The sequence below is a fragment of the Chelon labrosus genome, assembly GCF_963514085.1.
Source record: "Chelon labrosus genome assembly, chromosome: 19".
Lineage (NCBI taxonomy): Eukaryota > Metazoa > Chordata > Actinopteri > Mugiliformes > Mugilidae > Chelon > Chelon labrosus.
This window is the reverse complement of record NC_140352.1, coordinates 15,375,786-15,401,923: the sequence shown is the minus strand read 5'-3', so window position 1 is coordinate 15,401,923 and position 26,138 is coordinate 15,375,786. Positions and strand designations below refer to the sequence as shown.

Sequence of the window (26,138 nt, the reverse complement as noted above, 5' to 3'; positions counted from 1 at the left end):
AAAGTTCCATTATATAGTTCCGTTATATAATAATATGCAAGTTTTTTTATTTTAGACTTAACCAGAGTGATTAGCTGAATGAGGCAGCCATTTTCAAGCATAGACTGTATATAAATATGGACAATGCGTCCCCACTTCCTTGTATTGGCCAAACTGACGCTATTTTTCTGGGGATACGGGCGGCGCCATCTTGCGACTTTGGACCCAGAGTCCGCGATATCGATGACCTGCTCACACTTGCAGCAGACTCACTCGCGTTTTCACTTAATCAACACTGCACTGTCCTCTGCCTCCACCAGTTACAAGGAACTGTTGAAATATACGCTGTACATTTATTTATTTAAAACTCTCACGGTCTACTTCACAGAGCGATTGGCACGGCAACTTGTAGTGATCATGATGTCACATCCTGTTTCTGTAGAGTCAAATAACTAACTGAAAAATGAATACCCATTAGTATTATATCAACCACCTAAAATGACTGAAACCATCTTAAAATAAATGTATTTGACGTGTACTTTAGTGTTTTAATTTGGTCCAAGTCCCATCTGGAGCTTATGACCTATACTCCAGCCAGACACCAGGGGGAGCTCTACTTGCTTTGACTTCAATTTTGAGGAGCTGTTCCGCTGTCCATCTTTATACAGTCTATGTTTTCAGCAAAAAGAAAGATAAACCTACTTATGCACTGTAGTGCAGAAGGATAAAACACTTCTCCTTGATGAAGACAACTGAAAGAATTGCAGCTGTGCTGGATGCGTAAACATGCACTGTTTGTGACCATGGTCACCGATTCATGAAGCGATAATATGTCAGGCTCTGTGTCTGTCGGCTTGTTTTGGAGTTCTTTTGCTCCCCGTAGAGATGCATCTTGGTCACTCTCTGTATCCTAACACAGTTGGTTTGTACTCAAAAACAAGATGGTAAAGGTAAACAGTGGAATGGCAGTTGTTATCTTACGTTTATCATCCTCCCTTGTTTGTTTGTCTTCACAGTGCTACCACTGCAACAAAAGCAGAAGCAAAAGGACAATTGAAAAATTGAATAAACAATCCCGTTGCCGGTTGACAGAAGAACAAAACACAGGATCACTCTGTGCTCCTTCATGCTTCAGAGAGGTTTCTGCAAATATTGTTGTGCTGTTCTGACTCCATGCAGAGCGGATTCAGTAAATCCTTGTCAAGGTGCCGGAGCATTTTTATTTTGGAGGCAATTCTACAAGTGTCCTTTAGCTTGCTGAATCCCTCGGCCAGCTTTTGTGTGACTTCAGTAGTGCCATTAATGCAACTGAAAGAGGCCATGTGTTAATTAACACGAGATGAGACGGAGCATAACGGATGCTTTTAATCACATTTGGACTTTAGCGTTTAATTGACTGTGTGAGTTCAAATTGACACAACAGAACCAGGGACAAGGGTTTAAAGATGTTGATGCATGCTTTGAAATGTATGTACCACAGCCAGTTACACCTGATAAGGAGGAATGATCTGTTCAGCTCTGATCACGACTAATGGCAACTGCAAAACCACAGAACAAAACATAGGTGTTTTGGCAGTTTTTTCTATGTGCAGCCTACGACTGGTGACAGCATTTATACTAGTAAACACCAGCGTGTCAGCATTGTTGAAGTTAATAAAAGTGGATCAACGGTTGCTTTCACTGAAATCACTGCAGCACAGAACACAGAGAAGACATCTGAGTAGATGTAGTGTGTAGGAGGCTGAACAAGGGAGAATGTTCTGTGCTTATGTGGCCGCTGAGACACGTGAACAAGGAAATGCATCTTGGACCACAGCTTTAGCGGTCCGCATCGTGTAGTTACATTTCTGGGGAGGTGCATGTCAGGGTACTGCTTAGGCCACAGTAGATATCAAAGTATGTTTTCATGTAACACACTGTGTACACCAGGGGGGTTGTACACTCTCTGGAAATGACGATATCACATTTGACTGGTTATATGTCAAACTGATAATAATAATTATCTTTATTTCAATAGTACTTTTCAAATCACACAGTGAGTTAAATGCTTAAGTCCATTTCTGAGGTGCTACAAAGACAAAAAAACAACAGGCACAGAAAAAAAAAATGATAATAGTGATGAAATAAAATGAAACACCAAACTCAATTATTGTTAAAACCCAATTAAAGCTCAGTTAAAATCAGGAAAAGCTCTCCCATAAAAGTATGTTTGAAGGAGATTTTCTTAAAGGAGATCACAGAATCAGCTGACCTGATTTCCTCGGGAAGATGATTCCACCGCGGAGGATTTCAAGATACTGACACGAATGGTGCTAAAAGATCAGTGATATAGCTCATTAGTAAGATCTTAAAATCAATTCCAAAACATACTGGGAGACAGTGGAGAAGTCCAAGTCCAGTGGGAGGCCATTTAGGACATGGCAGCTATCTCAGAATGTGGACAGAAAAAGCCACATTTTGTTTTCAGAAAAGACTATTTCAATCTTTATTGATCAGGACACCAAGCAGCACTTACAATAACAGCAAAATCACACAACGGAAGATTTCCCCCTCACACTGACTGATTTCAATCTCTGGATTTCCTGAGTCATCCCAACTGAATGCACCTTATATGCAATCAGTATAATATAAGCTTATCTGCTCCCTTGCTTCTAATGCACCTTTGTATACTGGAATATGTGAATAATGTGAAAGACCAATTTCTATAATCATTATTCCTACCATTATCATCCTTCCTCCCACTGCTACTTCAGAATCGTCCGTCCATACAAGCCACAGACAGTATAAAAATGGATGCGGATCTGCTCCACAACAGTGAAGCCAAAGCAAGTGGAGCTACCCTTGGTGACTGGCCGTCAAATTATTATTTTTTTTTCAGGGACGGTTTCTGTCATTTTAGGTTGTTAATGTGATGTTGATGCATGTTCAAGTGTCATTTTTTTGGATGAGTCTCGTTTCAGTTATTTGATGCTATAGAAACAGGATATGAGATAATGGTGACGACCAGTTGCCATGCCAACCGCTCCGTAAAGCGGTCCGTGGGAATGTGAGAGTTGTGAAAAAAACAACTAATTTTTAAAAACGTACAGTGTATAATCCAGCATTTCGCTGTAACTGGTGGGGGTAGAGCAGAGTAGTATTAAACGAAAATGTGAGTGAGTGGAAGTGTGGTTGGGTCATTGATATCGCGGCTCCGCATGGCTCCACTCTGGCGTCAGTCAAATGGCGTCAGTCTGGGCAATGCAAGGAAGCGGAGAAACGTCCATATTTATATAGTCTACTATACAAACAATGACTATTAGCTTAACCCAACAACCAATAAAACTAAACTGTAATCAAGTCAGCCAGCCAAAAAAAAAATTTAAAAATTAAAAGAAAACAACAATCCTATTTCAACCACTCAAAAAACAATCTCAAATTCTAAACCAATAAAGATAAATAAGTAAAAGGGACAATATTCAGACAGTCTTGTATAATGGACCTAAACCTCCCCTATCGCCACTGGATTTGTGTGGCTTTGTTTGATAATTTTTACAACTCTCCAAAACCACAGATTCACACCTGTTTGGCGCTTTGATTGGACAACCGTGTGTTGGTGGGAACCACACGCAAAACCAGCCAACACACTGAAGCAAAAATCTTAACCGGTGAAACACGAATCAAACGAAAAGCCAATATTAAACCCATTTCTATTGTCAGCTGTTAATGAGAAGGTTAATAAGGTGAATAACATGGAGTTATTTGTTACAGAAAGGTGAGTTGTTGTGCAGGTGGATAGAGCAGGGTATGGATGAAGTACTGTAGCGTTCACTGTTGGAGCAGAGCTGGATAAGTCAACACTGATGTTATTAAAATTTAAAAAAAAAAATCTAGGTGTAGCCAGTAACAGTGAATAATATTCCAAGTAGGTGAGCCAGTAAGCCATGTCAGCAAGGCAGCATGCACGGTACCAGCCACTGGATCTGGCACCATTATTAATGCTGTTCGCTCCAAATAGGTTTCTCTCTTTCTGTTTTTGTTGTTTTTACACATGATGTGCTTTTTCTTCATGGGGTAAATGAGATTTGTGCTGCCAGAGACTGTGTTTTCATATTGCATCAGTCTGACTTAGGCATGCCATACTGAGCCGTGACTTTACAAAATGGGTTCATTGAATTAACTGCAAATTTGGAAGAAGAAGGTGCCCTTAAATATTGGCTTATTTGTTTAGACGCTTTTACAGTTGGTTATTAATATTATCATGTGCTATTGCTGGACGCCAATAATACCATATACTAATGACGAGTTAGACATTTAAGACAGTAGTGGAGTAGAAATTCACACGGATCTGGGTGTTTACTTTGGATGCCGAGATGGAGAAAGCAGAGCACAAAAGACGAGGAGAAAGTCTGAGCTGGGTACAATGTGTGAACCCAAAGTGAACAAATGGCCCTTCAGAAGCAGCATGGACCAATCTTTATCCAGCTGCTGTTCCCTTCAGGGGATAAAAGTAGCGGTGCTTTTGTGCTCCTGGTAATTAGTGGATGTTCGTGCCAGGCTGAAATAATTTGTGAGCGCTGATGTATTGGCTGCTCCGTTAATCAGCACAGTGAGTGACTTTGTCTGAGGCTGCTTCTCGTTTCCGCCTCTCACTTCGGCTTTCGTTTCCTTCGCTGGTATTTCTATCTGCCCGGTCCTGAAGGATCACTCGCGTAGTTTGCCGCCCATACGGTACCATATTTTCAAGTTGTTACACCGTGACCTTTACTGGCCTTTGCGCTAGTAGTTTCTTCTATTAGCGATCTAGAAATCCAATGCCATCCTTCCAACTCACAGTAAGAGCAGCACTACCTGATGTACCCTCTCTTCTTTCCCATTATGTCCTTTTCTCTTCTTTGACTATCCTTCCTCTCTATTTTTCCCATCACCTCCTACTCGCTTCAGCCCCCACTGCTCCCTATTACCCGCCTTTCTTTCGCCCTCATGTACAACCATTTTTATACCTCATCTGTATGGTCCTCCACCTTTTTGGTGTACGTTTTATCCGAATTTCTTTAATGCTAGCGTTAAAGGGGAACTACTGTATTTTACAACCGAGACCTTATTTCTGGCATAAAATACGATCGTTTACTCACCCATATAACTTAAGTGTAATTTGTATTCCTTCGGGAGATATTTAGATCCACGTATATCCATATAGTGGGAGTGACTGGGGCACCGAAACACAGCCTCTAAATAACGCATTATCTGCCGCGAAACTCGTTCATTTCACCAATATTTTGTTATCGTACGCTAGTGCTATTCCCCGTTGAGTCCAGAGTTACTCGTTATCATCATCCGGGGTCTGTAGATTGACCTACAGACCCCGGATGATGTCTTCTGACCTGGATGATGTTGTCTCTGAGCGCCGCGCACACCCGCGACAGTCAGCTTGTTTACCTGTAATTTGCTACTATTGGTGAAATGAGTTTTGCGGCAGATAATGCGTTATTTAGAAGTTGCGTTTCGGTGCCCCAGTCACTCCCACTACATCGATATACGCTGATCTAATTATCTCCCGAAGGAATACGAATTACACAAAAGTTATATGGGTGAGTAAACGATCGTATTTTATGCCAGAAATAAGGTCCAGGTTGTAAAAAACAGTAGTTCCCCTTTAAGTTCCTTCTGATCTGTCTGTGTATGGTCATTCGCGACTGATAAAATCTGCAACAGCACCATTTAGGGCATGTAAAGGCCCATTAGCTTCTCTTTTGCTGGTAATGTCACAAATCAGTGCCTTCCACCACCCTACTAACCATTATAAATGGACGCTGTCAAAAAAATACTACAGTGATTCATTTTCCTCACATCCCCACTTCCTTACTTTATTCTACTCTACACATCGTTTAGTTTCCCAGTACTACTTTGGTTTCACTCTTGAAGAACTATTACGGCATCAGGTTTGTGAACACAGAATCAGAACTGAGAATGGACAATGCGAACCAACCCACCGGTTTGGACATCGCAGGTGAGAAGATTCAGTGACCTTAGACATGACTCTTGTGCCCCAGAGCTGCTCAGTGGAACACTCTAATTACACCGGGCAGCTCCCAGGTAGTTGGTAGTGGGTGGTTGGTGTTACTGGCTGAAAGTGAAGTCACGACTGTGGGTGAAAGAGAGCAAGAGCGCCTTGTCAGTTTTGCCAGGTCGAGTAACCTCAGATTCCAGGCGTTCAGGTACAACTCAGCATCCAGACAGTAGGTTTTACAGCCAAATCGAGCGGATGTACTTTTCTCAGTTGTCATGTGATGACCCGAGTGTGGAAAATGTGGCAATTTTCCTACCTCCATGACAGCTAAGCAAGCCTAAGCAAGCTCCACCTCATGAGGAAACCCATGAAATGTGGTTGACCAGTTAGCTGGTCTTTTTTAAGTCAAAAACTTTATGGAACTTTTTATTTTTATTTTTATTTTTTTGCTGCTAGTGTTTCCTGCAAAAGTGGAACTTTTAAAGGAGGAAACAGCAAATTCCTTTTCTTACAAATAAGAAGTTGCGGATGAAGTTCAAATGAAGTTCAACTCATAAGTAATAAAATACATGCTCGCTGGAGTAAGCACTTTTGCAGATACAACCTTTTTGATTTGAGAAAATTGCAGCAAAAACATGCGCTGCAGGGATTGGTCAAATAACCCTACATTCCTAGTTGGTTATTTTGCAACGTTTTATTTCTTTAGTATAACTTATGAATATTCTGACAAAATACGCATCAAATGATTGCAGCCATGATTGCAGCCATGATTACCTGTGTCAAGTATTGTAATCTGCTATGCAGTGTTTTGCTGGTGAGACTAACTTCCTGAATTGTATGTCAACTTTCAGAAGTGCAATACTTTACTTTGCTTTCATGACTTTACTGACGCTTTTTGGCTTGTGCTGTATTTACACTTGGTTTTAGCACTGCATCAGTTCACTTAATGAACTGGGTATGCAAAAATATTCCAAAATTAAAGTGGATATTGATTGTTTGGTGGTTTGGGGGCAGCTAGAAAAGCTGTTAAGCAAATCCATAATTTCATTCCAAACCATCAGGCAGATACACGCCATCATGAGCATTGCTTCTGATTATTTCTTCCTGGCTTCCTGTTAAGCTTGCATCAGCCACAACATTGTGACTTCTGACAGGAGAAGTACATAACATTGATCATCTTGCGACAATACAATACATGTTCTGCTGGAAAATTTCTGGACCTGGCATTCATGTTGATGTTACTTAGACGTGTACCACCCACCTAGACCAGACCAGGCACCCCCACCCCATAGCAATGACACTCATGATGGTAGCAGTCACCCTCAGCAGGATGCAGCCTGACACAGGCACACACACAAAAACGGTTTAGGAACAACTCAAAAAACAAAAAACTGGACAAGGTGTTGACCTGGCCTCCAAATTCCCTTGATCCCAAACTGATCAAGAATCTGTGGGATGCACTAGAGGCCCCTCCCCTCAACCCATAGGTCCCCACTAACAACATTCTGTTGCCATGCACCACAGGACACCCTCAGAAGGCCCATGTCCATTCTCTGATGAATCAGGACCGTTTTGGAGGCTCAAGGGAGACCTACACAACATAGGAAGGCGGTCATAATGACATGCCTGATGGGTGTATGTTTAATATTCTCTCTACACCAACACTTGGGGAACATATGTGGCTCTTTAGCTGCTAAACGCTCCATTGTTTTCCCAAGCTGATGGACATACAGTGTGTTTGTCAGAGCTCATTTGCTGGAGACAGCTGCGTGCTTTAGGTCAAAATGAAGTTGACAAGGGCAGTCAGAATGAAGTCACGTTCCGGACTGTAAAACCAAACCAATGGGCCATGGGACACTGTCAAGCTCCAAAATACGGAGCCCTACTGGGTGATAATTTTCTGCCTGCCACAACAGGTGACCGCTTTGCCATTAAACATAGTTGTTTGCTTTAGTGGGTGTAGAGCTGGTTGAGCTTTAATTGCACTTAATTACAGGACAACAAGCACCCAGAATGGATAATTGCGGAATACCAGAATATAAAAATACAGATAATTATTTCTTATCACTAGGACGGAGAGTGTCAAATGGCGAATTAAAATTGGAATAAAATGGCGAAAAACAGTCAGATTGTAGTACGAGTTGACCCGGTGTACCTGCGGGGTAACATTATTTTCTTCTTTTTTTCTGTGTTTCTGGAGTCAACGTTTGTAATAACATGTGGGCGGATGCGTCACTTTGTCTGCAAAGCACTTTGAGCACCAGCAGGTTGAAAGGCCCTGCGCAAACACGAGACCATTTGAAATTACATTCAAACACAAATACAAATAAACGCAGTACTACAAATAGATCGCTCGCTGTTTGTTGTTTATTAGTGCAGTGACGTTGCGACGGCTGCTGAGGCGGCTGTTGCTAATGACTGCTCAAGGTGATGGAAGATGACAGGTGGGGACGGGGACATGTGTGAGAGAATGTGTAAGATCTGGTGTGTTGAGTAGGCATGTGTTAAAGTGAGAGAAGCACGTACACGCTCTCAGGTTGGCAGATAAGCCCGAAACCAACAACTGGATATTTTTATTTATTTGTTTGACAGTATTTTCTTCCAACATAATAAAACTGACAAAAAAAAAAAAATGCCTAAATTAGTCTGAATGTGTGACCAGATGGGAAAAAACTAAAGGCGCTCTGGAAAATTCTTTAATATGTATTATTTTAATGTAGCTATATAGTATACGTATGTGTAGTCACTATACATTCTAAAAAACTGCAAGCTTGTTTTATTCCGATATGAGGATGGTTTCTATTTCAACTCCTTTCCTGCACAGTATACCATAATGTAGCAGTGTAACAGTATCTATTGGCATTCCTGTCCTGCTCCCCTTGCAAGGCTTTGCATCCAATGCAGGGATTTGCTTCCATTCAGCCACAAGAGCATTGGTGAAGTTGGGCTTAGGGTGACCACTTGACGGTTTATCCCAAACGTGTTGGGATAAACGTGTTGGTCGATGTCATTTCTCTGTGCAGGCCCACACCCTTCCATTTAAAAACCATGTCTTTCTGGAGCTGGGTTAGGCCAGTAGCGCACACATGACATGACAACAGGTCTTATATTTATATCGTGCTTTTCTACCTTGAGAGTACCTTGGTATTCAGAACACTTAAGAGTCCAGAGAACTGCTCAAGGACGCTTCAGCCTGTGGTCTACCAGGGATGGTGCTGCTAACCCTCCGGTTCATGGACAACCCTCTCTACCTTCTGAGCCCTACATGTCTACTGTATTTATAGATATTTGTGTGGTTTTGTGAGGTCAAAATGTTCAAATTCAGATCAGTTAATGCTTGAGTTCAAGTGAACGTTGGTGCCAAATAAATAAAAAAAAATAAAAATTCCCTTAAGGTGTTCCTGAAGAATCAGATGGACATCGTGGCACACTCACCTTGAAATCTGACTTTCGGCCACCGTAATCTAAGTAGTTCATCCTTGAGTCCAAGCAAAAGGTTCAGTGTCCTTCTAACTTGTCCGACCAACTTTAGTACATTTATGCTTTGGACCACTTTATCCCCATTGGATGCAAAGGTCGCCCTTGGCAGTATCAAATATATTTTAGAATTTCAAATCTGGAGGATATCTTCCCAAGAGCCAATTAGAAAAACAAGCTTACTCACACAACGAAGGGCTGACGTTCATGTCAAGTGATGGTAAATACTCTAGGCCTCTAGGCCAGGGGCGCCCAATACGTTGATCGCAATCAACTGGTAGATTGTGGACTCTACTGATAACATCTGACATCTACCCTCATTAGATGTTATCATTTATCCATTGCACCCCCAGAACAGAACAGCAAGACAAAGTTTGATCTTCTTTTTTTTAACTTTTCATTGCAACATGCCCTCAGTTCAGCGACACACATGTACAACCATGCACAACATCAACAGCAACAACTCAAGACTAGGTCCTTCTTAAAGGGACAGCGCTATTTTTCTAAAGGTGCAGTGCAACGATTTTTCTTCAAAGATGGATAGCGCTTTTAACACTGTAGCAACAATTAATTTGACTTAGGGTAGGGTATATATATGGATATACAGTATATTATATGTAGGTAGATCACTTTGACTTGGTCATAAAAGTAGCTCACTAGGCTAACGTTAGCTAGGATACTACTGTTGACAAATGCTGCTTAAAATTTGACCTCCACTGCTTGCTGAAAAATAAACACCCTGTGTTGACTGAGTCTTCCAAACCATTTTGTGAAGTACACTCCTTTTGCTTTGTTTTTTTTTTGTTTTTGTTTTTTTTCTTACTGCAAGGTAGTACAGTGTTGTTGTTTCTCTTCTTTTTCTTGTTCTTCTTGAACAGCTTGTGGGCGCATTATCGGCACCGACTGGAGTAGGTAGAGTGTAGATTAGTCCATTAAGTTGTTGCAACACACTCCTTATCCTGTGGGATTATTTGAGGTGGTTCTTTCAATGCTGCTTGACCTAAATAATACTGCATCTAAATAATATCCTGCAGTGTGCGTTGTAGTACAATTTACAAATCATGTGGTGTGTGCAAGTTTGAGATTAGAGAGAAGAATGTGAAGTCTCTTGAGTGTGTGTGTGTATTGCAGCCTGATTTCAAATTCAGGCAGGATGTATACCTCCTGTAGTCTGAGCCCATTTTAAGGCAATGCATAATGCATAATGCATATATGAACACTTAAGTCACTAATCTGCTGAATCCTCAGCATTCGCTAGTGATATCCAAAATTCATCACTTCTCTGTGGATCACTGCTTCAGAGCCCTCCTGTTTGCAATCAATCAACTCCATCTGCTCTGTCACTCCAAAAGGCTTTCAAATCCACTCTACTGAACCCGATATTGACTTCTTTCCAGATCAATACTCGCCGAATTTCGTGTGCGTTTCACTAAGACGAGGCCCGACAGTGACCCGCAACTCAGCTTTTGACACATTGTTCTCGCTCCGTTATTTAAATTGTCCAGCAGCGGATGAGTGTCAAAGTCGTAATTTTTCCAGACGAATGAACCGCAACAACAGTTTTCTGATCCGTGCTTCGGTTTTGTCAGAGAGAGTCGAGGGCCGTGCATTTTAATTTGAGGTCCGGCGTTCAGATTATTCCATCAGCTGAATATTTCAGCTGGGAAGGCGAGATTCGGAGTTATTTTGACAAAGAGCCTCGCCTCACCTCAGCTCACCTTGGAGATCAGAAAGCAAAACTTTTCTTGTAGACAACCAAAGGACGTGTCTGTCATGTAGCAGCTCCCTGCCGTCTAAGGTGCACTCAGGGTGTTTGTATTGTAATTATTTCTCTATTGGCTATTTTTTTTGTAGTGTTGTCTCAATTTTTCATGCTCAACAACAACAAATTGGAAATTACTGCATGACTGCTCTGTAGTAGCTACAATGTGGACGTATACGGTATCATAACTTAATCTAACAAGTCAGTGACCTTTTTATTCAGTGGTACTATTCTAAAATCTATGTTTTTGTGAGCTCTGATTTTATATGACAGCTGGAAACTGGATAAAACCCACTGGCCTTGAACATGATCTCTTGACACTATTTGCGTTTTACGATAATATTCTTGTTTTGTCCCGTCGCGCCGGGTTCTCACTGCATCGTATCTGCTTCATTAGTCCTACATTGGTTCTTTATATGAATTTATATTTGAGGATCAAGGCACAGGCAATGAAATCAATATATTGATGTTGGAGATGTAATAAGCATATGTAGCAAATCAGTTTTTATAAGCTTTTATGCATTTATTGGGACCGTAATTGTTGTAGAATGTGTTGACATCGAAGCGATTAAGAGATAAATTAGATGTAATGGAAACATGTTCCTTAGCATCGGTATACGACTCCCATCGCCGTTGCTGACAAAACCTGAGTGAGAGCAAGGGCAGAAACATGTAGGTGAGGCATTATAGAGGAGAAGATATAGGAGGAGGAGGGTCATTACTGGTGAGCACTGGAGTGAAAATAAAGAGAATGATTTAGGGTCAGGAGGCCAGTGCCGAGGAGAAGGTAGGAATCAGAGGCAGGGATCACAATCAACACAGGAGAGGGGACGGCACAGATCTGAATCAGATTGCCAGGCTTCAGGGTTGAGATTAGCGAGAGAGGTGAGGAGACTGAGTCAGAGCATGAGTGGGCGGAAGAGGGAGAAAGTTGTGGGGAACGGAAGGAGAGCGGAGATGAAGGCAGGTGTGTGGTTACAAACTGCCGCCATTAACGAGACAATAATTAAACCCAACTGCGACGCCGTATCTTGCTAACGTTATTTATCGGATATTCTTTCGCCGGTTGCAGTTCGAGAATGCGTGTTTCTCTGTGCGAGTTATCCGAGGTGAGACCACTGGGAGACTTCCTGTGCAGAACACCAATCATCTCAGTGAAGTGTTTCCACCCACCAGTCAATCTGAGTAAACAGGCTTCTCTGCTAAGTGTTTGGAGGACACTGAAAAATATGCTCTAATGAGATGTGTGTACGTACACGTTCAGTACATCCAAGCTTTATGTAAGGGCGATCCGTGCCAGCCGTCTCCTCAAAGCTGCCCTCACAGGAACATCACATTTACTGTGAATCTAATTCGCCGACTGGGATGAAGTGTTTGGGTGTGTGGAGGACTTTCCTGCTGCATTTACATGGACGCTGACAATTCCACTAACAATCAGAACAGCCCAGTCACAATAAAAATGCCTCATGTACCACCTCAATCCGAGCACACTGGCCTTATCCGAACTGAGGGGGACGGTGTAAACCTTTGATAATCCATTCGGCAGGAAAATATTAACGCTCAATAACCATGTAAACTCTTGATCCAATTGTTTCTCCCTGGTTAGAAGAAATACATTCTTTCCTTCTGCACATGTTTGGCGAGGTAAATCGGGACGAGTGTACAAGATGGACTGGAATATGGCGGGAATAAGGCGCAGTGGAACTATTTGATTGGCCCAGCAGTTCTTCACCAGGGTATAATCGGTTCCCAACAGAGTGACTCCAGACCAGCTTTCCGCTGCATACATTTTGCGGGCGGGGGGAAGTTGGACTGCCTTCCAGGCTTTAGCCACTGTGTGGTTTTATGAAATTAAAAATCATTAGATGTATTTACTCCGCTCCCATCATGCTATTACCCAGGCAAAGTGTTTTTTGTCCATGTCGAATGCTTTAAAAGAGACGAACACAATTACAGCTGTAGGCAGTGGAACATTAGTCGTACCTCATCACCAAGACAGTTAAGGCAGTTACCTTTTCTGCCTGTAATGACAAAATTGGTAATATTTTACACATTCTGGCAAAAACACATAAATTGTGACATTTCATATCCAAAGGTCTACTTTACTGTGACTTCAAAAGTACTTTTATTACTTTACTTAAAAGTTCTCACAACAGTTGTTATCTGGAGCCCGTTGAACTAAAACTTGACTAGTTATTCAACAGCCTGGTTATACAACCAATAGCTGGCAATAATATTACAGTCATTGTATCCTCAGCAAAAATTATTTAAAAAAAACACCCTCCCACCAATTAACATGCTTGTCCATATAAAAAATGTTGCCCCTCAGTAATTAATCACTCCAATTTTATATGCCAAATTGATGATGTTCATATATGTCTTTATATCTTATAAACAAAATTACAGAAACAGCTCATGCCCTTGAAACTCTTTACACATAGTTGTGCTACGCTTTGCTTTAATTCTTCTCAAGCGAAATCCCAAAAGAAATGCATGGATGCAGACCAAAAGGTAAAGTAGAAAACTTAATTCAGCTTTACAGAGGAGTGACGACCTCGTGTGGCCCCACTCTCCATGAAACACGCTTCCCGCTGGTTCTCAACGATCACCATGACAGAAAACAAATCGCAAAGCACCGGTCTTGTCATCGACATAGCGGACCGGCCAGCGGAAACAAACCCTGGTGAAAGTGTCAGAGTGGTCATTAAAGGCCTGCAGAGCAGAGCTGAAGAAGAACTGAGCGAGCAAAGGAATTCCAGTGGAAAAAAATACATTTAATCATCAGCAGAAGGCCAAGTGCTGCACAAACGTCTGCAGTGTTCCACACTTACTAACCTGAGGACTGACCTTGAGTACTTAAACAATAATGGACCACCATAATACACCATACGCAGCTTCACTTATGCTTACACTGCTGAAAGGACTGAAAAAAATAATGATGTTTTCTGAAGCTGTGCGCAGCACCTAAAAGCATCTAGTGATCCGTGGTCACCTCTCTTAGCTTTACACTTGACCTGTGCGCATACCAACAGCATGTGATTGCATTAGAGTAAGCTGTCAACAGTACAGGTCATTGGCCAATAATCTCTACTGTTATATGACCCATAACAGAAGAGATGAAGAACCAACAGGCAGTCTTTCTCTGCCAAATACCTCTCAAAAGAGAAATTTAGTGAACCTTAAACATACCCTAAACAAACTGCACCTTCCCTTCCTTTGATTTAGTCACCCTAAATGAAATTACAAGAGCAAATAGACAGATTTTGTCATCCAGCAACAAATTTCACACAACACAGGGAATGGGGTAAAAGATGGAAAAACAAACACAAATCTATTTTCTTGCAGCCAAAGGGCAGAGTGCCTGCAATGAAAAAAAATAAAAAAATAAAAAAATCCACATGTCTGAATGATAAAATAGAAACAAGCAGTAGACAGCTAGAACTGTCAACTCGTATACTTTCATGTGGCTACAACAACATCCATTCACCAATCGGACCCGACGTGTGCACAGGTGGTGATGAAGCCCCTGAGCCAGAATGAGTATACTCCTATTTGCAGAGCGATTAAAGTCCCAAACAACCTGATGAAGAATTTGATAAAGCAAGAAACCCGTTTCAAAAAATAATTGCACTCGTTGTTGAAAGCTGCGCACAATACCGGAGCGTGGGGAGTTCACAAGGCCAGGTTAAAAGTAATAAAAAAAAAAAAAAAAAAACTGTCTTCTTTTTCTTCTCCCAGCTGACAAACGCTGTACAGCAAGATTACTTTGCTCAAACCCAAAAGATCGTTTAGCTAAAAGTCCTGTGAAACAAGGACTAAACTAAAGGATTAGTCCGTTAATAGTCTACAACAATAAACTGGTTCTACTAACACATAAAATGCCTTGTTTTTCTGAGTCATTGAGCTCTTAAACGACATCCATGAGGTACAATCCAGTGGGTGAATTGTTAGGATGCCCACCACACCTTAAAAGCCTACGTGTCCACCCGAGTCCACCTTTTGACTCCCGTCTTGCCAAACTTTTGCTGCATGTCATTCCCTTGCACTCTTTCCCGAATTTTTAAGTCGGGGCGTACTTTCCATGACAGTGTAGTGGAAATTATTGAGACGGACGACAGCAGAGTTGCTTTATTCTTTTCATTAGATGTATTCATGGACCAGAAATGCATCCACTGTTCTTGAAATGAAGAATGGCGGCTGTGTTAGAGCAGACCCCGATGCATGGACCACATGCCCCGGAGTGTGTTTGAGCAAGACACTGAACCCTGAGTTGTTTTCAGTGCCCGCCACTGGACTATGAATGTGTGTAGATGTGTTATTGTGACTGTAAAGCAGTTTGAGTACCAAGAGGCAGAAAAACACTCAAGTCAAAATACTTTCACCATTTGCCTCAGTATACAGAAACAATGTAGGACGCACATGTTGCAAGGTCACAAGTGAGTGTTTAGTGTAACTGGATGCTGGTATACTTGCGATCTGTAGTGTAAGTACGAGACAGGCCCCAGAACACCATACTCTGTCACCACATTCTTTGAATCACTGGGAAGTACTTTCCCAGCAACAGGGACTTTATCGTCTGCAAGTCTGTATTTCCCAAGGGCTTAATTCAGATCCTCTCTCTTCTGGCAGAAATACCGAGTTCCTCAGAAGGTTCTTGCTCCCTGGAGAGTGTTTTGTGGTAGATGCTCCCTATAAAATCTAAACTACCCGAGTTCAGGTCTTTGCTTTGTCAACAGTTGGTTTTAAAAAACAGAAAGTAAGTTTTCCCTCAAGTATACACATTATCGTGATGTCAGAAGAGGTGGTCTGACACGCTTAGAAATTCTGATACGTAGTGTGCATGGTCTCTCTGTTATTTACGAGTTTCATTTCAAAGTTGCAAAAGAAAAAACAGCTGGCAGCTGTGCTACGGTGCAGACAGATTGATAGTCGGATCCAGTGAGAGTCATTCCACTCTAGTCTCTGTGGCACCTGACAGGTTGTCTTGTCCGCTTAACTTTATCTGCCTCCTACCTTTTATCCAGTGTTTACCTAATATTTGTGTGACTTAGCACATTGGCTTGACAAATTGGAAATGAAAATCGTCCTGGCGTGCATAGAAAGAAATCTTGGTTTCTACGCACGTAGCTGATGCCGTTGCGAGCCATTTATACTTGTAAAAACACCACCCAAACACTAGTTGGCGCTGTGTCTTTTATTGCCAGTCGGGTTCATTTTTGTTTCTACTTCCTGCTCCACTTTCAACAATGGTGACTGAAACTTTCACCGAAACTTCGCTGAAGACAACTTATACAAATGTTTATATCTCTGAATCTCAGTTAACCTTTCCTCGATTTGTTCCATCTTTATTGATCCAAAACAATCAATGCGGAGATGGAGAAGCAGCCGGAAATACTAAAGCGGAAACATGGCACTGCCAAGCGGATCAACCACAGATCTTGCATGTCAGGCTATGGCGTTAGGGTCTGTGTAGGGTCTGCGTAGGGTCGTAGCTATGGCATTAAATTGACGCAGAAGCCTATAAGACTGGAGCGCTTTGGGTGTTTCTTTTAAGTAACATCTAAAATGCCATTGGGTATGGATTGGGTAAACGTGTTGATCTTCCTTTTAATATTATGAAGCTATACCTGGTTTGTACTCCTGGTTTTCACCGTGACTTTATAATAATACTCAACTACAACAGTTTTCAAGTCATTATTCTACATCCAGGTTGGCGGAAGCATACAGCCTCAAGGCACTAACTCTAGTGTTCTCCCCACATGGTTGGCAGGGTTGATGGCTTGTTGACCAAGATGTTTACAGATGGCAGGGATTTCAGTGGAATGCAGAGTGTGTTTTAAATTAATTCCAAGGCCTAGAAAGCCGAATCAACATGTTTGTCCTTGTAGCGAACAGTCTTGTCTTTTCAAGAGACTAAATACTCCTAACAACCACATTGCCTCGTTTCTTATCATCAGCTGGCAAGTAACCTTCTGAATTGTTTACTCACCTTTCATACTTGTTTTTTCAATCTGGCTATTTTCTATTATTCTGCATTGCAAAAACAACAAGGTACTTTAATTGTAACTTTGAATCAGAAGAGGGTATTTTAAATTTTGATAGTGGTAGCTTGAACTTGGAAGTAGCTACTGGCACCTGACTAAGGACTATGGGTGAAGTAAGTACTTTACAGCCTACACACAGGACCTTCAGATTTACCTTGGAGGAGAGAAAAGCACAGAGAAATGCACTCTTCTGTTACAGTTTGCCCTTTCTTGGACCAAATGGACTAAAAGACTGGCACAAAGGTTCACGCTCTCTGACAGAATGATTACAGCTCCAATTTAAAATATTTTATAAAAGCCAGTGAAGCCTGTCTGTGTCGAGGCCTTTTTATTTCACCCTGAACTAATGGCAATAACATAAACCTAATGGAAGCACCTACTGGTCAACGCACTTCTATTTCAAGCTCAATCTCACACTTGGGTATCCGCAGGTATCCTGAATTCATACACACACGCCACACAACAATGGAAGGTTCATGCTGTTTCACTGGAAATTATTTTTAACTTGCAATTTCCAGACCTGCCATTGGTGTGGATGTTACTTAGACATGTAGCACCAACCTAGACCAGACCAGGCACCACCACCCTATAGCAATGACAGCCATCCCTGACACAGGCACACACACACAAAAACGGTTCAGGAACAAGGAAAAAAACATGAAAAACAGCATAAGGTGTTGACCTGGCCTCCAAATTCCCTAGATCCCAAACTGATCAAGTGTCTGTGGGATGCAGTGGAACAAGCCTGATCCACAGAGATCCCTCCCCTCAACCCAAAGGCCCTCACTAACAACATTCTGTTGCCAGACACTATCCAGTTGTGTGCAGAGGATTTTACTTATGTGTATTGGTTGAAACACATCCTATAATGAAATCTCAGTGTGTACCTGCTTATGGAATCTTATAGCGTAAGAAATTAAAGTGTTGATGCTGCTGGCAAATTTTCCATCACAGACGCACAAACTCTGATTTCTAAACAGTAGAGTATACAGAACAGAAGGTGCAAAGTCTTGCAGCCCTCCTGCAAGTTTTACCCGTGAGAAAGTTAGAACGCTGTGCTCATCTTTTACATGAAGAAAGGTGTGGACAAACAGCCATTTACTATGGTTAAACTGAGAAGTACAATTAGAGAGAAATGGACTCGGGGTTTTTGGCCTTTGAAAGCTTCCACTGACTGAGGGTGTAACCATAACACCCCGAGCAAAAGTCCAGATCACTTGACCTTTACAGGCCAGATAATTCCTATTTACAGACGCCTGGATGGCAAAAAACGAGCCACTTGGAACGCGCTAATAGAGGTCAATTGCTTGTGTTCGAGAATGTATGTGAGAGAGACAAATGGAGGGACAGGCAGGTGGGAGGAGAGAGAGATAGATGAAAGGAAACGATCACCGATACGGACGGATTGCAGGAAGAAGTGCAAAGATTATGAAAAATGTAGCATGCATTAATTAACCATTGATGAATTACAGCCCATTTAAAAAACAGTTTAAAATCAAGCAATTAGAACCCGTATTTAACTAACTATTGAAAAATGGCGTAGTAAGTAAAGGATAAAGACTCTTAAGGTACAATATGCAGCCGACTCAAAACAAATCTGTCTCAATGATCTTTTCTAGAAACGTGTGCCGATGTATTTTTTGAGACTCCACGCCTGTGTGTTTCTGCAACCCTCGCTCAGTGTGTGTGTAGCCCCCAGCCTATAACAGCTCCCAGAGTTTGAGAGCGTGATAACCAGGTTACGCTATCTGTTTTTCCGAAGTGTGGTGCTGAACTACACACAAACACACATAAGGACAAGATGAAGCATGCCTACTGGCTGCATCCACTCAGAATCCACCAACGTGCCACCTTACCGCACAGTTGAGGGGAGGTGTTGGTGTTTGTCTTCGATTGTTAAGGGTAAAGTAGGGTTAGAAGTATTTGGCTTTGTTGTGGCGAACACCGCTCCCTCTCTTCATTCACTCTGCCAGTTGCCTGACAAATGCTACATATTATACATACATTTCAAAGACCATCGTGTTTCCCAGGAGAAGCAACAAGATTTCTTTCTCTGGCTTCTTATCCAGCTGTTTATGTATCTTCCATTCCACTAACTTTATTGCAAATTGCCACTGACTTATGGAGCGTTCGGGAACATTACATAAAACTCAGATTAGTAAAAAAGATAATTACTTTTTGAATGTGAAATGGAGATAAATACTTCAGTATTTTGTAAAAGATTTCTGTGTTGTTCCTCTGTAGTGACAGCCCTGCTGAGAATTATAACTCAGGATTACCTTTCCAGCTCTCTACAGTTTTATAGCCTCTTTGAGCGTCACATTTTACTTTTATTCGGCTTCGCTGAATGGATTTGGTTGGACCCGTGCCCAAATGTCATTTCCAGCTGTGGAAAACCCTCGAATACCTTATTTTACACTAGGTATTTTGAATCAGACGCAGAGATAAAGTTAGGAGTTTGCTGGCAGAGCAACTGAAGAGACCAAAGCCAAAAATCGGGCTAAGTGGAGTTAATATTTAACTATTCGTTAGGTGGATGCTACAGCATGACTTAAAATGAATGCTGATCTTGTCTCATATGTGCTGAATTTTGGTGGTTGGTGTTTGCCATGTCAGCAAGTGTTGATACACCAGGGTCCAATGCTCCCAGAACAATCGGTTATTTAAAGGTTCAAATTTAAATTTGATTAATCGTTACACTTGCAAATCAGTGACTTCACGCTTTGTAACAGTTGCTAATAAACCACACACTGAAAGAAGTGCATTAACTAGAGTTCACTGCAGGTGAAGGGCAACCTGGTGGGTTATAAAATGCCCCCCCATCGATTCCTTGACCTATAAAAATTTGGCTTTTTGGAATGAATGCGCTTCAAAGCGGGCCAAGGTTCACGTTTAAGGTATTCAGAAAATGAGGCACCGCTGCGGACTGGATCCACCGCTACATGTCATCTCTCATGACATTTCACCAAAAGAGCAGAGGGATCTGTTTGTAGCTGAAACCGTAACCTAGTTTATCTTCCGCACCCCCAGCGCCAGGCAGTCTCCTTTGGGAGGGCACATTTAAAATATTAAAACATTGCATCATTGAGTCAGCTAATTACCATGACACTCATTATAAATATACCCAGCATTTCTATTAATACAAGTTGTGGTGCATTTTTGTTTCTTTCTGTCTTGTTTTTTTTTTTTTTGTCAAACAAATGTAATTTGGTTTGTCCGTCGAACTTCCAGCAGAGGGCCTGTGCTAATTAGATTGTCTAGGGCCATTAACTTTGTTATCGTGACATTAATGGACATTGTAAAGCTGATAATTAGTTTGATACAGGGACAAACCGGGGCCTCTTTTTAATTTTAGATGAGAATTGCGGCTCTTCGTTATCCACATTCTAAAGCTAAATTTGGCGACAGACGTGGTAATCAAACTGGAGACGGGCAGTAGATGGCTGGGATCTCATCCGTAATAAACCTACTTGTCCTTTAAGTTGTTCTTTCATGACAGCTTATTGTGGTTAATTAACTGCTGACAAGAACCTTTCATTGTGTAGCAAAAAATAAGGCCTGGAACACAATCTCATCTTTGATTGATGGTCGACTGACAAGTGTGAGGGTTTTAAAGAACCTAATTAGCTCGATTGTTTTGAGCGTGCCTATAAGGCGCACCTCTTGACTTATTTGTTCTCACACTGTTAAAGATCAGCTTTAAAATACCTTTTTGTAAACGCACCCAACTGGTAGAGTGTGTTCTCATGAAATACTAAGAGGGCTTTAATCTGTGACTATTCTCAACTCGGAGAGCGCCTTGAGTGTTGACGTGTGAAGTCTTCCCTTCAGCTACAGAGGATAAAGTGTTCTGTGTCCGTGAGGTACAGAGAAACTCAACACAGCTGACTAGTGTTTTAATGGGTCGGAGTGGCGTTATTGCAAAACAGTGCTGTCGCACAGGCGCGCAGGTATGAATGCCAGCACCGGCATAGCCCGCTACGTCACAGGTACTGCATAGACCTGTTGCAGGAGTATAACTTTACTGCCTTTACACAACAAGAGAGTAATCTCTCACAGATGAGTCTGCAATGGTGGACTTGTTTCTATTTCAGTAGAACTTGGTTTATACTCCCCCAACCAGTGTGTATGGGTAGCCTATGCCTTGTGGGACAACACTAGTTAAAGCATTTATACCTGTGTGCTGGTGTGTCAGCATTGTTCTGTCATTACGCCACTAAAACACACAGTGGTGGGTGGAACTAACTAAGACGTTTGAGTCCATGGTGTGTAGGAGGCTGAACGAGGGAGTAATTTCTGTGTTGGCAGCTTGGCGACTTGAACAACGACCTGCATTTTGGACCAATCACAGCTTTGCCTGTTTGTGTCATCACAACATGTAGTTACATTTCTGTGGAGGTGCATGTCGGGTTACACCACATCCTATGCCGTAGGATCTGGAGTTATACCGTAGCGCACACTATAGAAGTGACGTGACTATACATCAGTCAGGCATAACATTATAACCACTTCCTAATAATGTGTAGGTCTTCCTTGTGCCTCCAAAACAGACTCATCAGAGAATGGACATGGGCCTTCTGACGGTGTCTGGCAACAGAATGTTGTTAGTGGTGGCCTTTGGGTCCTATGGGTTGAGGGGAGTGATACTTGATAAGTTTGGGATCTAGTGAATTTGGAGGCCAGGTCAACACATTGTGCTGTTGCTCATGTTTTTTGAGTTGTTCCTAAACTGTTCTGCATCCTGCTGGGGATGGCTGCTGCCATCAAGGAGTGTCATTGCTATGGGGTGGGGGTGCCTGGTCTGGTCTAGGTGGGTGCTACATGTCCAAGTAACATCCACACAAATCCCACGTCCAGACATTTCCCAAGCAGAACTTCCTATCTTCCTATCTTCTCCTGTCAGTGGTTTTAATGTTGCGGCTAATCGGTATAAACTTAAGCTTAAGGTCCTGTTCACATTTACACTTATAAATATTCCCAGCTGCAATCTTCCCAGTGCAGCCACAGTTTTATCTGCCTCACCACCACTGAGTCACAAAGGACTTCAGTAACGTTTAATTTGAAATGTTATCAGTTTCCTAAATAAACTCTTTATTATTTTTTTTTTTTTTTTTTTAGGAAATTTTAATGAATGAGCAGTTGACAAGTTGTGTATTGCATATCTGTATGCGAATGATGTTCTTTTACACTCAACATTATTCTCTTCTGTCACACAGATAAAATAGAGAATGGCGATGTCTACCAGAGAAGGAGAGGACCTCAGTCGGGCCACTCCGATGGACACGAATCAGGAAGTAAACAACAGGAAGACGCTGGGCAGGCAGGTAGCAGATGGCGACGAATTGTTCTCCTCATCCTAGCCATCACCATCCACAACATCCCAGGTGAGAATGAGCCGTTGTGGCATAAAGTTTCTCTCGGCAAGGTAAAATGACCCCCAGAAGTGCAATCCTACTGTGAATCACATATTTCCTTTTAGCACAAATTGTAACCACTACTGGGACTTTTTCTCAATCGAGTCAAAATTTGAAGCTGTTCAGTGCTTTGGTTTTTGGCTGTATACCGGCGCAACAGATGGCACTCTCAGATGTGCCTAGTCTTCAGTGCTAATTAGAACGTATTAGCATGCTCCTGGTAGCATTCAGCCCAGTGGAACTCTTTGTCTTAGAACTGTCTCATGAAAGCCATTAGCTCGGTCGTATCCTGCAAGTGTTACTTCTGTGCACAACAGAAGCAAAATGTCAGTCACGGGACAGAAGGCAGTTCATGTTCTTCGTGATGCTGCTTAAGTACACTCTCCTGCTACATTTTGCAGTCATTATTGGCACCAGCTTAAAAACAATTTAGGTGTTAGGTGGCAGGGGTTTCATTTTGGTTGTTTCTAGGGGGAGTATGGCACGGCATTCGTACTGAAGGTTGCTCCCGCGAAAGGGGGCCAACAGAAAGATTTAACACGTGAACAAGCATGTGAACTCCTGCAAGTGAGCTGGTTTGAGCTGCGTTTGTGTTTGTCAAGCATGGACACAAATAAGGAAATGTGACCAGCTCATGTATCACATACCCTGAATCAGTGCAGCCTGTTGCCTCGTGGCATCACAAGGCTTGTTCGTATGCCCGTCTGCAGCAGAATGTAGGAGGAGGACACAGTCGTTTTCGTGAAAGTTTCACAAGCCGTAAAACAATAAAGGAAAACCGAAAAGGACTTTGACTGATTATACACTAATGTATGCATAAAAGCTCAATAACAGTGGATACAGGGAGTAATGAAGGACCGGCAGCTAAGGTTTCAGTGCCAATCTATTGGCAGCAAGAACATGATGTAATGTATGTAGTGGGAGCAACATTTCACGTGGCTGTGAAGGAAAGATGGCCAAATGTTCTGCGATACGTGTGGGAACGCCAGCAGTAGAGCTGTCGGAAGGTGCACCATGATGTAGAACTACTAGTAAATACTATTAAATACATTGATCAGCCACAACATTATGACCACTGGTAGGAGAAGTAAATAACATTGACCATCTTGTGACAATACAATGTTCTGCCGGGAAACTTTTGGACCTGGCATTCATGTGGATGTTACTTAGACATGTACCACCCACATAGACCAGACCAGACACCCCCAACCCCATAGCAATGGCGCAGCCATCCAAACAGTTTAGGAACAACTCAACAAAATATGAAAGACAGCACAAGGTGTTGACCTGGCCTCCAGATTCACTAGATCCCAAACTGATCAAGTATCTGTGGGATGATCCACAGAGGCTCCTCCCCTCAACCCATAGGACCCAAAGGCCCCCACTAACAACATTCTGTTGCCAGGCACCACAGGACACCCTCAGAAGACCCATGTCCATTCTCTGATGAGTCACAACTGTTTTGGAGTTAACTACGCAATATTAGGAAGGTGGCCATAATGCCATGCCTGATCGATGCACATGTCTCATTATCATTAAAAATGACGGCTAACAATAGATCGCGATGGAAATTCTGTCACCCCGTCACTCAAAAAGACTGACTGACAAATATTTTACACTGAATGCACAATTCGTTTTGAAAATCTCACCTGGTGCTGGACTCCACAGAAGACCAACCGTGAAGCCTCTCTGCTGCATCCTTTCCTAAATCTTGTTTACCAGCCCAGGTTGTTGTGCACGACTGTGGCACGCAGCGCTCGCTGAATGCAAATGCCACTCTTCTTCCCCCGCTTCAAATAAGTCGCTTGAATATTTATGGTGAAAAAGTCCCGCCGAATAAACAGGTCTTCCCTGGGATAGAACTTGCATTATTGAACGCTACACAGAGGTCAGCGAGTCACCGCTCTGTCGGTTCTGACAAGCTAATTAGACTAATCACCTGTCAGTCATACATCAAAGACGACACCTGGGGAAGAGCTGTATTTGGTGTTTTTTTTTTTTTTTCTGTTCTTCCTGTCTGCTCCAAATCAAACATTTGAGTCAGAAAATAAAGATGATACAATTTGCATAAACAAAAGCCACAGGGAAGCAATTAACAAGAAAACGGCACAATTAACACCTGTTTATTTCAAATTTAATTCTGAGGTTTGTGTAGATTTAATTTTTATTTGGAACTTTTTTTCTCTTCAGAGAGAGAGAGATCTGCGGCCTATGTGCAAGCTCACTTATGACAGTTTATGTAGAACTGACATAAACAGCACACATAATCTCAACAGGATTTCCCAGATTTCCTAAACCTCTTCCCCCTTGACATTTTCTCAGTTTTTATTGTCTTACCTGTGTTATCGCACTGTAAACAACTTAAAGTCTTTCTCGTGAGATGTTGCTCTTCACAACGTTTTGGCTCAGTTTCAGTGTGCAAAGAACAGATCTGCTTTGCTATGAACTAAATTCCATGCTCAGTCCTTTGAATACAGTCTAAAGAGAGTACAAGTGACTGTGTTTTTTTACTCAGTGAAATCAATACGTTTGCACCCACATGTACTTAAATCCGCAACGAGCGCGTGAAAAGAAATAACCCTCCGTACCAGTAGGTGGCAGTAGTCTGTTTTCGCTATTCGTCAAGAACTACTGTAAGCAGGGAAGACAGGAAGCTAGTGAGAGCTACAAACTGGCCTCTCCTCCGTCATGCAGATCACTTGGTCTACAGTTTATTCACTGTAGTTGTGAAAATATTCTTTGTGTACCCTTAGAAGTTGGTAGGTTTTTGTTCATGTGCACTGGTTTGCGGCCAAGCAGTTGTTTGGGTTTGCATTCGTGGGAAAGGGTGAACCAAAATGGCTACCTTTTGGCATAATTTGCAGTGACAACCATAAGCCCCCATGACAATACTCCACTGTGATATTAAAAGTTTAGAGAATCCATTTGAGGTTGTTATATCATGGGAGATCGTAGCTGGTGAAAGCTGAGAGATCAGGGGTACGGTGCCATGACAGAAAAACTAATTTGGGGCAGATGCAGAAACAGAAACAGAAACAGAAACAATCAAATTAATTATCAGTGGAAAATATTTATATTGATACAGTGAATGAAATGGTTTCACGCCTATTTTTCTTTCCAGTTGTGGGAGTAATCATTATTACATTGTTACAGTGTTGTATTTAACCTTGGTTCGGTTCGTGTTCACAAAGCACTTGAGACAAAGTCCTTATGCGCCCTCAACATTAGGTTCTTGCAAACAGTTTTGTGATTAGTTTTGCAGAAAGAATTGGATTTTGAGGAAATAATTAAATCCAAAGTGGCGCATAGGCAGCAAGGTGTGGTTACTGGCTTTTATTGCTGTCCTGTGATCAATGTATGAACAGTTTGTGTTCAGTTTGATCAAGCATTGTGTGTTTGATCAAACTGAACACAATGTAATATTAATGTATATATGATAAGCAGTAGTGCTGCTGCTAGATAACTCAACTGCC

General features: G+C 41.9%; 1 protein-coding gene across 1 annotated transcript in view; it reads left to right on the top strand.

The window, feature by feature from the left end:
- slc39a11 (solute carrier family 39, member 11) overlaps window positions 1-26,138 on the top strand; it is a 149,333-nt gene that overhangs the window by 102,765 nt on the left and 20,430 nt on the right. The window contains exon 6 of the mRNA XM_084567990.1: window positions 22,468-22,635. Within this exon, the coding sequence (XP_084424116.1) occupies window positions 22,468-22,635 (168 nt within the window). The remainder of the gene's footprint in view (window positions 1-22,467; window positions 22,636-26,138) is intronic.